Source organism: Heterocephalus glaber, unplaced genomic scaffold (assembly GCF_053883595.1).
Source record: "Heterocephalus glaber isolate CG9 unplaced genomic scaffold, H.glaber_assembly_v1.0 deba00001547, whole genome shotgun sequence".
In the NCBI taxonomy this organism is placed as follows: domain Eukaryota; kingdom Metazoa; phylum Chordata; class Mammalia; order Rodentia; family Bathyergidae; genus Heterocephalus; species Heterocephalus glaber.
The window spans coordinates 11,093,347-11,107,034 of record NW_028258340.1 but is presented as its reverse complement, the minus strand read 5'-3'; the positions used below and the strand labels follow the sequence as shown (position 1 = coordinate 11,107,034).

The 13,688-nt window shown below is 37.2% G+C and overlaps 1 protein-coding gene across 1 annotated transcript in view; it reads left to right on the top strand.

Moving 5' to 3' along the window:
• Cybb (cytochrome b-245 beta chain) overlaps positions 1-13,688 on the top strand; it is a 33,847-nt gene that overhangs the window by 13,469 nt on the left and 6,690 nt on the right. Inside the window, exons 6-10 of the mRNA XM_004850034.4 lie at positions 2,512-2,702; positions 5,372-5,501; positions 7,684-7,776; positions 10,945-11,198; positions 12,400-12,562. Of these exons, the coding sequence (XP_004850091.1) occupies positions 2,512-2,702; positions 5,372-5,501; positions 7,684-7,776; positions 10,945-11,198; positions 12,400-12,562 (831 nt within the window). The remainder of the gene's footprint in view (positions 1-2,511; positions 2,703-5,371; positions 5,502-7,683; positions 7,777-10,944; positions 11,199-12,399; positions 12,563-13,688) is intronic.

Genomic DNA, 13,688 nt, shown 5'->3' with positions numbered 1-13,688 from the left:
GCCTCTCATTTCCCAAATCAGCCATTCCCTAAGCTGTTAAAAGAAAAGACTAGAAATAGTTCTGGGATTACTATCTTAATTTTTTCTAGGGGGCAAAAGGAACAAACTGGAGCTAAATTTGTAATAAGTAAAGAAATAATAATCACATTTTTGTCTGGCCTCAGATATGATCAGAACAGTTTTCTTTTTATCTCATCCATCACAGTCACAAAGTAACTTCATCTGATGTTTGTGTTCTATGAAATTACTTATGTGAATTTGGGAACATCCTGCCCAGGTGTTAGTGTCAGGCCAGCCACAGGCCGACAGTTGTCGGCTTTTATTCTTTCTTACCTGCAACAACTGAGGAGTGACTGGTGTCTGCTAATGGTCATTTCTTGGTGCACTGGGAGTAACTCAGCAATTCCTAAGGAGCAGCCATGAGGGTATTCAAAGGCAAGGATTTCTTCCATCCCAGTAGTTGTTAAAGCTTCCTGAAGACGCTCCAAGCCATTTTCACATGCACAATGTCTTCCAAAGATGGTTAAATCACCCTAGCATTCAAACACATTTCCTTTTATCGAGGAAAGATCACAACAGAAGACTCTTAATTTTGCCAAAATTATTATTCTTGAATTGACATGAGAAAAATTTGCCTGATCTACTTAGGGACAGAATTAAATAACAACAAAAAATGAATTATTTTCCTATAATATTCTCAATTATTTTTCTTTACATTTCTTATTGTTTGCCAAAATATATAGAGAGTGCTTTCATTTTCCATGATCTATACCCTGTACCTTGTATTTCTTCTTCCAAAGACTATCCTGGGGCTAATTAGCACCCCTTTGCACACAGGCTCAGAGCTGAAAGGGCCTGGATGGTTTAGCTCTCCCAGACAACGGATGAGTGTAGGCCATGAAAGCCCAGCATCTTCTCCTAAAGTCTGAATAAACTCTACTCCCCTGAAGAATCAAGCTGTAGCTATCCCCTGTGAGATTTTGTCTGAGATCATCTAGTTGCTTGGCTTTGACCTTTTTCCTGTTCTATTCTTCATTCCCTTACCAGTTTCTCTCAGAGCACATTTTTTTTTTATTCTTAAGTTCTTTTATTGGTACATTTTAGGTATACAATATGTTTATATTTGTCATTGGGTGCTTGTTCCTGTACATGATCTATCTTGGTTCTTATTTTTTCCCCATTACCTGTGCGCCCTTCACCCGCTCCACCCTTACCTATTTACATAGGCTTCATTTCCATTTTTTTTCTTTTCTCAAAATTTTTCCTTTCCCTTCTTTCCTTTCCACTTCCCCTCCCATCACCCCTACACCTTTGGACTTTTCTTCCTATTTCAAATTATCAATTATTCATTTTAATCATTTTAACCCTTATTTATGCTTTCAGTTTCTCATACTAGAGAAACTATTTGGTATTGACACAAGTGTTTCTTATTTATTTCACTTAAGAGTATGGCCTCAATATGCATCCATTTAGCTATAAATGACTCTAATTTCTCATTCTTTATGGCTGAGTAGTACTCCATTTTATTAAAGAAAAAAACACATCTTCTTTATCCAGTTTCCAGTTGATGGGCACTTGGGCTGTTTCCAAGCTTTAGCTATTACAAACTGTGCTGCTATAAACATGGGTGCACATATATCTCTGTGGTATGATTCTTTTAATTCATTTGGGAAGATACCCAGCAGGGGAATAGCTGGGTCAAATGGAACCTCTAGTCCTAGTCCTTTGAGGTATCTCCATACTGACTTCCACAGTGGTTGCACCAGCCTGCACTCCCACCAACAAAGGAGAAGGGTTCCTCTTTCCCCACACCCCCGCCAGCATTTGTTACTGGTTGATTTCTTGATAGCAGCCATTCTTTGTGGGGTGAGGTGAACTCTCAGTGTTGTTTTCATCTGCATCTCTCGAATGACCAGTGATGTTGAACATTTTTTCATATATTTATTTGCTGCTTTTACTTCTTGTTCTGAGAAATGTTTATTCATTTCAGATCTCCATTTTTGAATTGGGCCTTTGAATTTGGGGGGTCTGAATGTAGGTTGTCTCTTAGCTCTGTTGGTGGTTTCTTTTGCAGAGAGCACATTCTTTTTAAATTACTTGTTCATGAATCTTTGTCTTATAGTCAGTTCTTGGGAAACCCAGCCTAAGACATTTGGCATTCCCAGAACATATTTGGAAACTAAGCACTGTGGTCCTTTCCAAATCAAAGGGAGAAAGAGCTTTAGACACTATCAAGACATCTTTTAGTTGATGATTTCCTGTTTGATACTCCTTTAGAAGTATCTAAGTGTATTAATTCCTATTTTCTATGACTCCTCAACCAGGTAAAACACTTTAAAATTTAGAAATATCTATTCTGTATCTATATCTCTCTGTGAGGGATGATTAGGATTATTCAAAGGAGTGATGAAAATGCTTTTGCTCTGTGCACTGGACACTCTAAATATGCAGCCTGTGTTTGAGAACCTACACTAATGTACACTTGTGTGTATGTGTATTTTTATTTTACAGAACCCTGAAGGAGGCCTATATGTGGCTGTGACTCGGTTGGCAGGAATCACTGGAATTGTTATCACACTTTGCCTCATATTAATTATCACCTCCTCCACAAAAACCATCCGGAGGTCTTACTTTGAAGTGTTTTGGTACACACACCATCTCTTTGTGATCTTCTTCATCGGTCTTGCCATCCATGGAGCTGAGTGAGTTTTTAACTTGGAAGCCAAAGGCTTTATGTCCTTTAATTTCTAGGCAGGGTGCTCTACAGAGGCACAGTGACTTCCTTCCTTGTGTGTGGTTAGCTTGTCTGCCGAAGAAATGTGAATGGACAGCAGAAGTCATTCCAATAGAAACCAGTCAGCAACACTTTTGGTTTCTTGCACCCAACTAATTGCTATTCATAGTGCAGTTATTTATAACAAGCTTGAAAAATGTACCAAAGTCTATCTTTCCAAGTGTAGAGAACATATTGAGAGCACTGGTAGGATCTTATATGTCCATAATGCTGTCTCTTGTGGCTTAATCACTAGTGAATTAGCCAAACTCTCGAACTGGGGGAGTAATGATTCACTAACCTACTGAAATTGAGGACTATCTCAGGCACTATCTCAGGGAATACTATCAGGAAAACTACCTACCTGGGGATTGCCTTCAAGCATTGTAATACAATAACGATAACAGCTAACTTCTATTGAGCACTTGTTCTGTCAGGATTTGTGCTAAGAAGTTGATATGAAATGTTTCTCTCAGTCCCCAAAATATCTCAATACTCTCATCATCCCCACTGCCTGGGGATATTAATTTTAGACCAAGAACCTGAAAATAAAAATTGTAAAATATGTAGGCCAAGCCATGTCCAGCTGGAAGTGGCCTTAAGCACAGGTGGCCTAAAGCAGTCTGTGACAAATACTAACAGAGGCACAAAGTGTGTGGATGTGTGCTTGGCAGGAATCTTCTTTAATACAAGGTTTCCTTTTCTACTTTTTCACACCACCTGCCCACAAAAGAAGGCCCAGGGAAGTTCACTGGTGGTTATAGGGTTCCAAGAAAGTAATGGTGGGGGGCTTAGATGCTCAAGCCTCAAACATCCTGCTTCAAGCCAAGGCAGGCCTGGGGTCCAAAATTTGAGTGTGAAAAGGGAAAGTGTGTAGAGTAGCAGTCTTGGGAAAACTCTGCATACATTCTTAACCTTCCTCTTGACTCTGACCCCTGACAAACTCTCTCTAAGCGCTGAGAAATCAGTATGAGTATCTTTAAATGGAATTTAGTCATAATCCAGCTGCAGAAAATCCTAGAGAAGGGAAGGAATTTCTTCCCCTCCCTAGTTTAGTAATCCCAACACTAATAGATCTCCATCTTCCCTTGGAGCAGATATTCATTCACCCCATTCTCCATTTGAAGAAATCCTGCTGCTTACCCGGGTGAGGTGATTGCTCACAGTCTCCTGGCTAGGTGACAGCTGAACTGAGATGAAAATCCAGGCTTCCAGACTTCAAGTCTGTCATTTATTCCCCATGTGAACTTGGTAATCAACAATGTCAAAGTTACCATTTTTGGACCCTTGCCTTGTATCTGACATTTTTGATACATCATGGCAATTGATTACTAAAATAAATTTTTAATGAGGTATTATTATATCTATTTTACAGCTAAAGAAACTGAGTTTCAAAAGGTTTAAATAATTTTCCCAAGTTCACCAAACTACTAAGAGATGAAATTTCAGCCCAAAACTATGTTTCTCAAAACAGAATTGTTTTCACCAACATATTCTGCTTTATGTTATTAACCCTCCTGTAACATGGGGGTAGTAATACTTGTCTTGCAGGCTTGGTATGAGCACTAACTGAGATAATTTGTGTTAATTTCCTCAGGCTTAGCTATAATAGGTGCTCAATACATGGTCTCTTCGCGAAGACCTAGGGATAGAAAAGGGTGGTTAATGACCTTAAATTGAAAAATTTTAAGAACATACTAAATAACATGATAAATTATAGTTCTCAAAAACAGACTTTTACAAAGGGATGTCTATGTCTCTTTTTCTTTTATATTCTGAGGAATTTATCAATTGTGTTCTTTGAGGGCTGAAGTCAAGGACATTACTTACTTAGCTATGTGCCTCCTTTTCTTCATCATCATTAAACTAAGCATTGCTTTATATTTTAGCAGTTGCTCAATTAATGTTTATTGAAGTGAATGAGCTTTAAGCAATTGCAAGGTACACACTATCAGTGCTGATATCTATGAGAATGCCATAATCCCCATAAGGTTAAGTCTTGTCAAACAGATTTCAGCCTCTTTGCTTAATTTAGACAATTTTTGAACCCACAAATAAAGCACTTTACCTAAGTCTCAAGGTCACTTTGTATGACTACATGAGTTGCCCACTATTCAAGGATGACCAACCAACAAGAGGGAAGGTAGCCCACACTCTGCTGATCAAGTCTTTACCTGCAAGACTGTCCCTATAGAGGGGAGTCTTTTTTCTAATTTGCACAAAGGCAATGTGTGGACTAGTAGTCACCCTGTTAAATTGCATTTTTTCTATTTTGTTTGTTATATGTAGATATGCCACTGTACATATTTTTTCTAATGCTCAAGATCACATGTTTTCTTTCTCTTCCTCTAATCTATTCAAGGGGGAGGATAAGCTATAACTTTTAAGTGAAAAACACAGGATTTACATTAAGGTACATAAATATGCCCAGAATCAGGACTAGAGGCATAGCTAAGTGGTAGGGTGCTTTCCTAGTATGTGTGAGGCCCTAGATTTGATCCTCAGCATGGGGAAAAAAGAAAAAAGCTAAGAATATAAGAAACACAGACAGCTTAGTTTGTTGCTAGTAAATAAGCTAAACTTTTTTTTTTCTTTCAGAAAAATTGTACGTGGGCAGACTACACAGAGTTTGAAAGCACACAATATAACCATATGTAATCAAAATATCTCACAGTGGGGAAAAATAGAGAACTGCCCAGTCCCAAAGTTTTCTGGGAACCCTCCTATGGTATGTAAAATTCACTGTTGCTATTAAAATTTTATTACTGGCAACCTTCAAACTATGTCTAGGAATCGTACAAATGTCATGGAGTTGTCCATTACAAATGTCATGGAACTTCTAGGATGTTATGAGTGTTTACTTTTTTCTATAATACTTATTGACTAGAATAATTTTTTGAAAAATAAACTTTACATTTGTCTGCTTTCAATGTACTGATATAAAACTTGAGAAATCAATATCTTGAAAAATGCTGTTTGGGTTCAAGAAGTTTCATCCCTTTTCTTCTGGATGGAAATACCACCATCACACCAGTTAATGATTTTTAGTGGGACACTTAGGGATTCCATCCTTAGCTGAGTTAGATAGCTCAGATAAATCACTTATAAGCAGCTAGGGGCCTCTTCAGGTGTCCAGAAGTTAAGACTTTTCTATATAGCTTTCAAAATTGGGAAGAAGATTGATGAGATATCACATTCAGCTGCTTTAAGGCACTGGAAGATCCAGTCTATTGGGCAAGAAGGAGACTAGACAGCCAGGTTGACACAAATACCCAATGGCACCTCATGATAGGGTGGGAGTATAACAAGGGTGATAAAGGGTGAAATATTTTCTTTCTCCTATAAGTTCTGAAGAACTCCATTTTATTTTTGCTCAGTATCTCTACTCTGTGACAAATGAGTCCTGTAATCTTTATATCTTTTCCTCCATTGGAAGGCTATACATTTTATTGGTTATTGTTCTAGCCATTGATGTAAAACTAGCCAAAAATCAACATTTTGATGGGTTTCTCAGCAGGCTTATTATTTTTTCCTTACACATGTTATGACATAAAGGTAAATTTATCACCCCATTTTCTTCTTTCTTCTTTTCTAGTCTCTTGGCATGGGAGTACCCTTCTTCTAAACACAGTATGCTATGAAGTTTTAACATCTCTGAGCATCCTTGTTCACAAATGAAAGCAATTATACACATTAGTGAACTGGCCCCCACTCATACATTAGACATGAATAAAAGGCTAAAAGGAAGGAGACCTTGTTTAAGACCCTGGGTTTCATCCTCAACACCACAAAAAAGGAATTGTTCTTCCAATCCTCTTAAGGACTGGGGAAGGCATTTTTCCTCAATGACAGCTAGAATCAGAGTACTACTACCTTAACAGGCATCTACTTCAAAGGAACTTCAAATATCTAGGTATATTGGAGGCAATGCCAAAATCTGGCTCCATTCAATGGCATAAATACTTGTTCCATAAAAATGAAATCTAGCAGCAGAACATTCTCGTCTTCTGGTGCAGATATTGTTCAGCTTTGCCTGGAGATTTGGGCATTCAAGTGCTCTAAACATCCAGAAATTTGTTTACTAAAACTAAAAAGCATAATTTAATAGAAACATCATATGTAAGACTATGAGAAACACTCCCTGGCTTTTTCCCCCATGGAATTCATTCTGAAAGCCATATTTTAAATGACATTGCCTTCTAAAATTTTTTGTTACTTCAGGCATTAAACTAGAAATCCAATTAGCAGAGCCTCAGCGTTGATCAATTTGGCCTAAATATTTTTATATAGTCAACAATGCTACAGAGTAATTCCAGTCTTCTGAAACACTGCATATTCTGTCAAGAGGGGCATAAACAGAAGTCTAAAAATCTTTGAGTTTGTTCTCATTCAGCAAATGTGTTGTGTAGCTCCTGGAAATTACCAGAATATTGAAGAAACAGGTAAACTCTTGCACAAAATTTGTCATCTTGCAAAAGATTAATCTCTGACTCCATGGTTGAGATAAAGCAATTGCAATGTTGCATTAAAAAATATCATGTTGCTGAAATGCAATCCTTTAGAGAAATACTAATTCTGAAACCAACCTTCCTCTAGTGTAGGATTATTGCAACTGCAGTTGTGACACTGAGAGGAAATCTTGTAGGTAGTTCCTCTTTGGATAGTTTCATACTGCAGATATAGTTCCCCAATGTAGCTAAGGCGAATATTCACTTTTACTGGATCAACAATTTATCATAATTTCAGATACTTATTTTCATACATTCTGTTCTAGAAGATATTTACTTATCAATGTCAAATATTTAAGCAAATCTACAAAGATTAACCTTACTTGTACAATTTTCTCTTCCTCAGAATCCTTTACTAATTACCCTTAACAAATCTCATTTTCATTTTTGCTCTCATTACAGACTTGGAAATGGATAGTAGGTCCCATGTTCCTGTATCTCTGTGAGAGGTTGGTCCGGTTTTGGCGATCTCAACAGAAGGTTGTCATCACCAAGGTACTGGTTGGTTCAGGAATTACTACTAGTAGTCAGTGCCTAACTCTAGAAGGGAAGAATCTAAAAAAAGTCTTTGCCGCTGGTCAGAACTGCCTTTCTCCCAGGTTCTTTTGAGTAAATGTAAAGTAAAGAGAAGATCTGCAGTTTATTTCCAAATACTTAACTCAATAATCAAATTGTTGGGCTTTTGGGGACACTAGAAGGTACTACCCTCTGTCTGAAGATGAAGCCAAGTGCTTTGTGTACATAAATCTCCCCTGTGTGGAGAGAGGCACAGAGACCTTATTAGGTTCATTACCAAATAGAGAAGGAAAAGAAGTGAATCAGAATATTCAGATGCCAAAAGAAGCAAGGAACCCAGGATAGATCAGATTGAGGTTGAAATAGTTTCCTACATGATTTTCTTCCTTTTCTGTGCTTTATCTGTAACCATAAAATATCAGAGCCTGAAGCGCTTAAAGTCCTAAGCAAGTTAATAACAAGCTGCACCTCAAATTTCATCTTTTAACTTCAAATCTACAGTGGCCTTTCCTCTACTCTTCTATTTTTTTTCATCACAAAATAGTTAAACAAGTATCAATGGTAATTCCTTGCTATGGTTTCAGAAAATACCAAGCAAGAATTTTTATCTAACAAAAATTTAGTTCAATTCAACTCAATTCAAAAAGTATTTAACAAAACCCTACTATGGATTATTTTCACTAAACACACAAATTCCTTCTGTCCTCCACCCTGTCTTTTCTTCATTTGACATCTATGGAGAGTCATTTTAAAGCTAGTCTTGGTGGTACTGAAGTCTTCAATATAGGAAACCACAATACTTCTTCTTTTATGTTGTTTATATTGTATTATAGGAGAACCCCATAGGTCAGCAAAATGAGCTTCCATAAAATTCCCCTTACCAGATAAGAGAAGTCTAAACCAGGCAAGTATTTATCTTGAACATACTTGTAGGGAAAATTTGTCTTTCTGTGAAGAAAATATTCATTTTCTTTTTATACAAACAAATATCAAAAACAAGACAGTAACCAAAAATATCACAATAAGAATGTTGTCTACTAGGAATTCTTATTTAATTGAGTCCTGTTTGTGCTTGTAGTGGAATTGAAATATGGTAAAAAGATGTTTTCACTACACAAACTTGCAACATGTTAAACTACTTTCAACATAATTTTCTACTTTCATTCAGAGTATAAAGGAAGTTGGTCACTGCCTTATTATATAAGATGCATTTATACCACAAATTTTAAAAATATTTGATACTTTTTTAGATGGTGCTAGGGATCAAAACCAGGCTTCTCCCATGCTAAGCACATGCTTTTCCACTGAGCTACACTAACAGCCAGCAACTTTTATTAAAACAATTTCCTGACTTCCCACAACTCTCCACTCTTGAAAAGAAAAGATCAGAAATATTAGTCAACATTAAAAGGCTGCTATTGATTTTTTTCTTTCCTGTGTGTGTGTGTGTGCGCGCGTGTGTGTCCCTTGGTTTTTCTTCAGCTATACGCTAAGTTTTTCTAGACATCTTTGGAATCATCAAAGAAATAGTATAGTACTTCTCCTTAGCTTAGTTTTATTTTATTTTTATAGATACATAATTGTACATATTTATAAAATACAACGTAGAGTTTTGATTGATCATGATTTGTGAAAAGATCAAATCAAGGTATTATACATATCCTTCACCTCAAACAGCTATACTTTCATTGTGATGAGATCATTCAAAATCCTCTCTTAGCAGTTTTGAAATGTACAATGCATTATTTTTATCCAAAATCACCCTACTGTATGCAACAGAACATCAGAACTTATTCCTTTTATCTCACTGTAATTTAGTACTTACTAACCACATCCATCCCTACCCCTGCTTTCCTCAACCTCTGGTAATCACCATTCTCCTCTCAACTTCTACAAGATCAGATTTTTTAGATTCCAAATATGAATACAATCATGCAGTATTTGTTCTTTTATGTTTTACTTATTTCCCTTAATTTAACATCCTCCAAATTAATCCGTGTTGTTGTAAAAGACCAGATTTTACCCTTTTATGCTGAACAGTATTCCACTGTGCATATGTACCACATTTTCTTTACCCATTCATCTGTTGATGGACATTAAATTGTAGATATCTCTTTGACAAAAATGGTACATTCCTTTCTGTGTTGCTCTTTATTATGTTCTATTTTATTATATATTTTTTTTTGAGACAGGGTCTCACTGTGTAGTTCAGGCTGGTCTTGAACTCACTGTGCAACCCAGGCTGACCTGGAACTCACAATGATCCTCCTGCCTCCTGCCTTCTGAGTGCTTGGATTATAGGCATGTGCCATGGCACCCGATTCAGAGCCAGCTATTTTAAAGATATTTAGCCACTTACTATTTGATGGATGCATGGGTTGTTTCCTTATTTTTGTCATTTTGAGTAAGGCTGCTATGGACATTTAGGTATGTGGATAATGAAGTTAGCAATGGGCAAATAGGACCTGTCTTGGGGAGACATAAATGAATGAGGAAAACTGTAGAAAAAAATGCATGAAATCAAGCAGATTGCACTCATGACTCAAGATAAGGACAGACACAATAGTTGGCTTGGTTTAAGGTCTGTAGCTATACAAGTAGGTAATAGGATCCCTTTCTTCTGTCCATCTTCCAAGGCTTTATCTTAGCCTCTGGGAAGATAGGCTGGCTGAGCAAGAAATTCACTTTTTTCTCTTTTTCACAACTTCCTTGACTTCTGAGAGAAAAAAAATCACAGTAGGCTGATAACTTAGGTTGGATTCCCTGGTAAAGACTCTGAGACAGACAATTGTGTGCAAGAAGCTTATGTGGACATGTTCTTAGGAGCTGAACCTATACAGAAAGTAAGAAAGCGAAATTGGATAGAAAGAAAAGCTAACCCTGATCCACAATGTAGTTGCAATTTCAGCCTCAGCTGATCCTACAGGGAAGCATACCCAGATTTTGTGTTCCTTTGTTATACCATCACTGACTATAGACTACAACTGGCAATTCTCAGTGACACACACATCTGCTGGAGGACCTTCTACATTGGCCCTGAAATAGAGACCTGGGAGGGGCATCTTGGCACAGCCTTTTATCCACATGAACACTGCAAAGGCAAATATTTGGGGAAAAGGTCTTTCCTAAAAATGTTTTATTTCATAGGTGGTCACTCACCCTTTCAAAACCATTGAGCTACAGATGAAGAAAAAAGGATTCAAGATGGAAGTGGGACAGTACATTTTTGTCAAGTGTCCCAAGGTGTCTAAGCTGGAGTGGCACCCTTTCACACTGACCTCCGCCCCTGAGGAAGATTTTTTCAGCATCCATATCCGCATTGTTGGAGACTGGACAGAGGGGCTCTTCAATGCTTGTGGCTGTGATAAGCAGGAGTTTCAAGACGCCTGGAAACTACCCAAGTGAGTACAAAGCACATATTACAAAGGTATATGCGTTCAGGAAAAAGGTACTAATTAGCTCCTCTTCCCCCATATCTCATTATACTATAACCTGAATCACAAAACACAGAGGTTTCCAGGTGTGCTGGTGCATGCCTGTAATCCCAGCACTCGAGAGACTGAGGCAGAAGGCTCACTGTGAGTTTGAGGCCAGCCTGAACTACATAGTGAGACCCTATCTCAAAAAAAAAAAAAAAAAAGGCCGGGGATTTAGCTCAGTGGTTCTGCCGCCTGCCTCACAAGTGCAAGGACCCAAGTTCGATCCCCAGTACAAAAAAAAAAGAAAGAAAGAAAGCAAAAGAAGCAAAACACAGAGGTTATAAGAATATAGGTAGCTTTCTCTGTGTTCCTTCTATTGCACCTGGGAGGAGTTTATGCATATTTTTATAACTCTTATGTGAAATATAAAACTCCTAGATCTTAGATCATTATTCATATTAGTAATGCATACTCTCAAATTCCTTTAAATATGTAAGGGTTGAGGCCAAGTTCTGTTTACTTTTTTAACCAAGATATTCTTAAATTTTAATTGACATCATTTGATTGGGAGTAAATGTCACATATTGTTTGCTTTGCATCCTCCTCCCTACATACTTGGTACCAGGAATTAGTAGATGCTGAAGAAAAGTATGTTGAATAGCTCAATGAATAGGTAAATGAAAAGTGGGGATATTAAATCTACAAGATACTATGATATAGAAAATTCTCACTTCAATATACAATGTCAGTAAAAATTTAAAGTGTAACATGTGAATGTGTTTGTGTTGTGTTGTGTTAAGAAGATTGAGGACCAAAGACTACAAGAAAAATACAGATGTATCCATAATCAAGATAAATGTAAAAGTTCCAAACAAAATTTTACAAATTGAATCCATTAATACAATTCACAAAAAAGAAGGAGATTGAAGACAGAAAGATGAAAAATACCTGTGGGGTACTACCAAATGTTTTCAAGTAGCAAAACATTCCCCTTGTCTTACTTCCAACCCCAATGTTGGTCTTAAATTCATTATTTGAAATGCATTTCATAGAAGAAAGTGCCTCATAGATAACGTTACCCCAGTTGGAATTGACACATTACACCTCTCCAGGAATAATGGGTGCTCCATCTTACTGTGAAGCAAGATATCTCTGTAACTGTCTCCTTCCCACTTCCATTCAGGATAGCGGTGGATGGGCCCTTTGGCACAGCCAGCGAAGATGTGTTCAGCTATGAGGTGGTGATGTTAGTGGGAGCAGGGATTGGGGTCACACCTTTCGCATCCATTCTCAAATCGGTCTGGTACAAATATTGCAATAATGCCACCAATTTGAAGCTCAAAAAGGTAAGTTCCTTCAGATTTTGTAGGGCTTGGAATGGTCATCACTCTCTACCAAGTGAAGTCTGAAAGTACTTTCAGGGCTGAGGCTAGTAGAGACCACAGGAAGTAAAGAGAAGCTGTAGGTGGTTCAGAGAGGAAAGGTTCTCTTCCAAGGACTATTTGATAAATGAAATGTGCTTCCTAGTAAAAGTAATATAGAGTTGCTGGAAATGCCAAAGAAAGTTTGAGAGAAATTATTCACAACCCCAGAGCTATCCCTTTGTATCTTATCTTATCTCATTTCATGGTGCTAGGAATGGAACCCAGGGCCTTACCTATGTTAGGCAAGTGCCCTACCACTGAGCTGCACCACCAGCCCCTTGGACATTCTTTTCTAATATTTTTTCCACAGACTTACATATAATTAGAAAGTTGTAAATATTGACTATGTACAATTGCATAACCTTTCTTTCAACATAAAGAATGTTTTTCAGTGTCATCACAGGCTTCATAATGATGATTTTTTAAAATTAAGTTTATTGGTACATTTTAGGTATACATTATGATCCTATTCATTATTGGGAATTTGTATCTGTACATGATATATCTTGGTTCTTATTTTTTCCCATTCTTCTTCTCTCCCTTCAACCTGGCCATCCCTTCCTATTTACATAAGCTTTGTTTCCATTTTTTCCTTCTTTTTTTCCTCTTCTTCCCCCTCCCCCACTCAGTTCCCCTTCCGCTTTGAACATTTTCTTCCTATTTCACAATATCTATTATACATTTTGATCCTCATTTACACTTTCAGTTTCTGACACCAGGGAAACAATTTGCTATTCACAGGTGTGTCCTATTTATTTCACTTAAGCGTATAGCCTGAAGGTGCATTCATTTAGCCATAATGATGATTTTTAATGATTTCTTAATGTTCCATTGAGAAGATATAGAATAATTTTCTATATTTTGTTTTGTACATGGATTCAATTTTTAGTTCATCAACACTTGTTTTTCAAGGGGAAGGAAAGAGACATTAAACTTTCACTTTCATCTATATGTCTTCTCTGGATAAATTTCCAGGGGAGTGTTACACGTAAATTATCTGATAGAGAACATCTTCAATAAACCTTGAGTCATTCTCGTAACTGTAAAG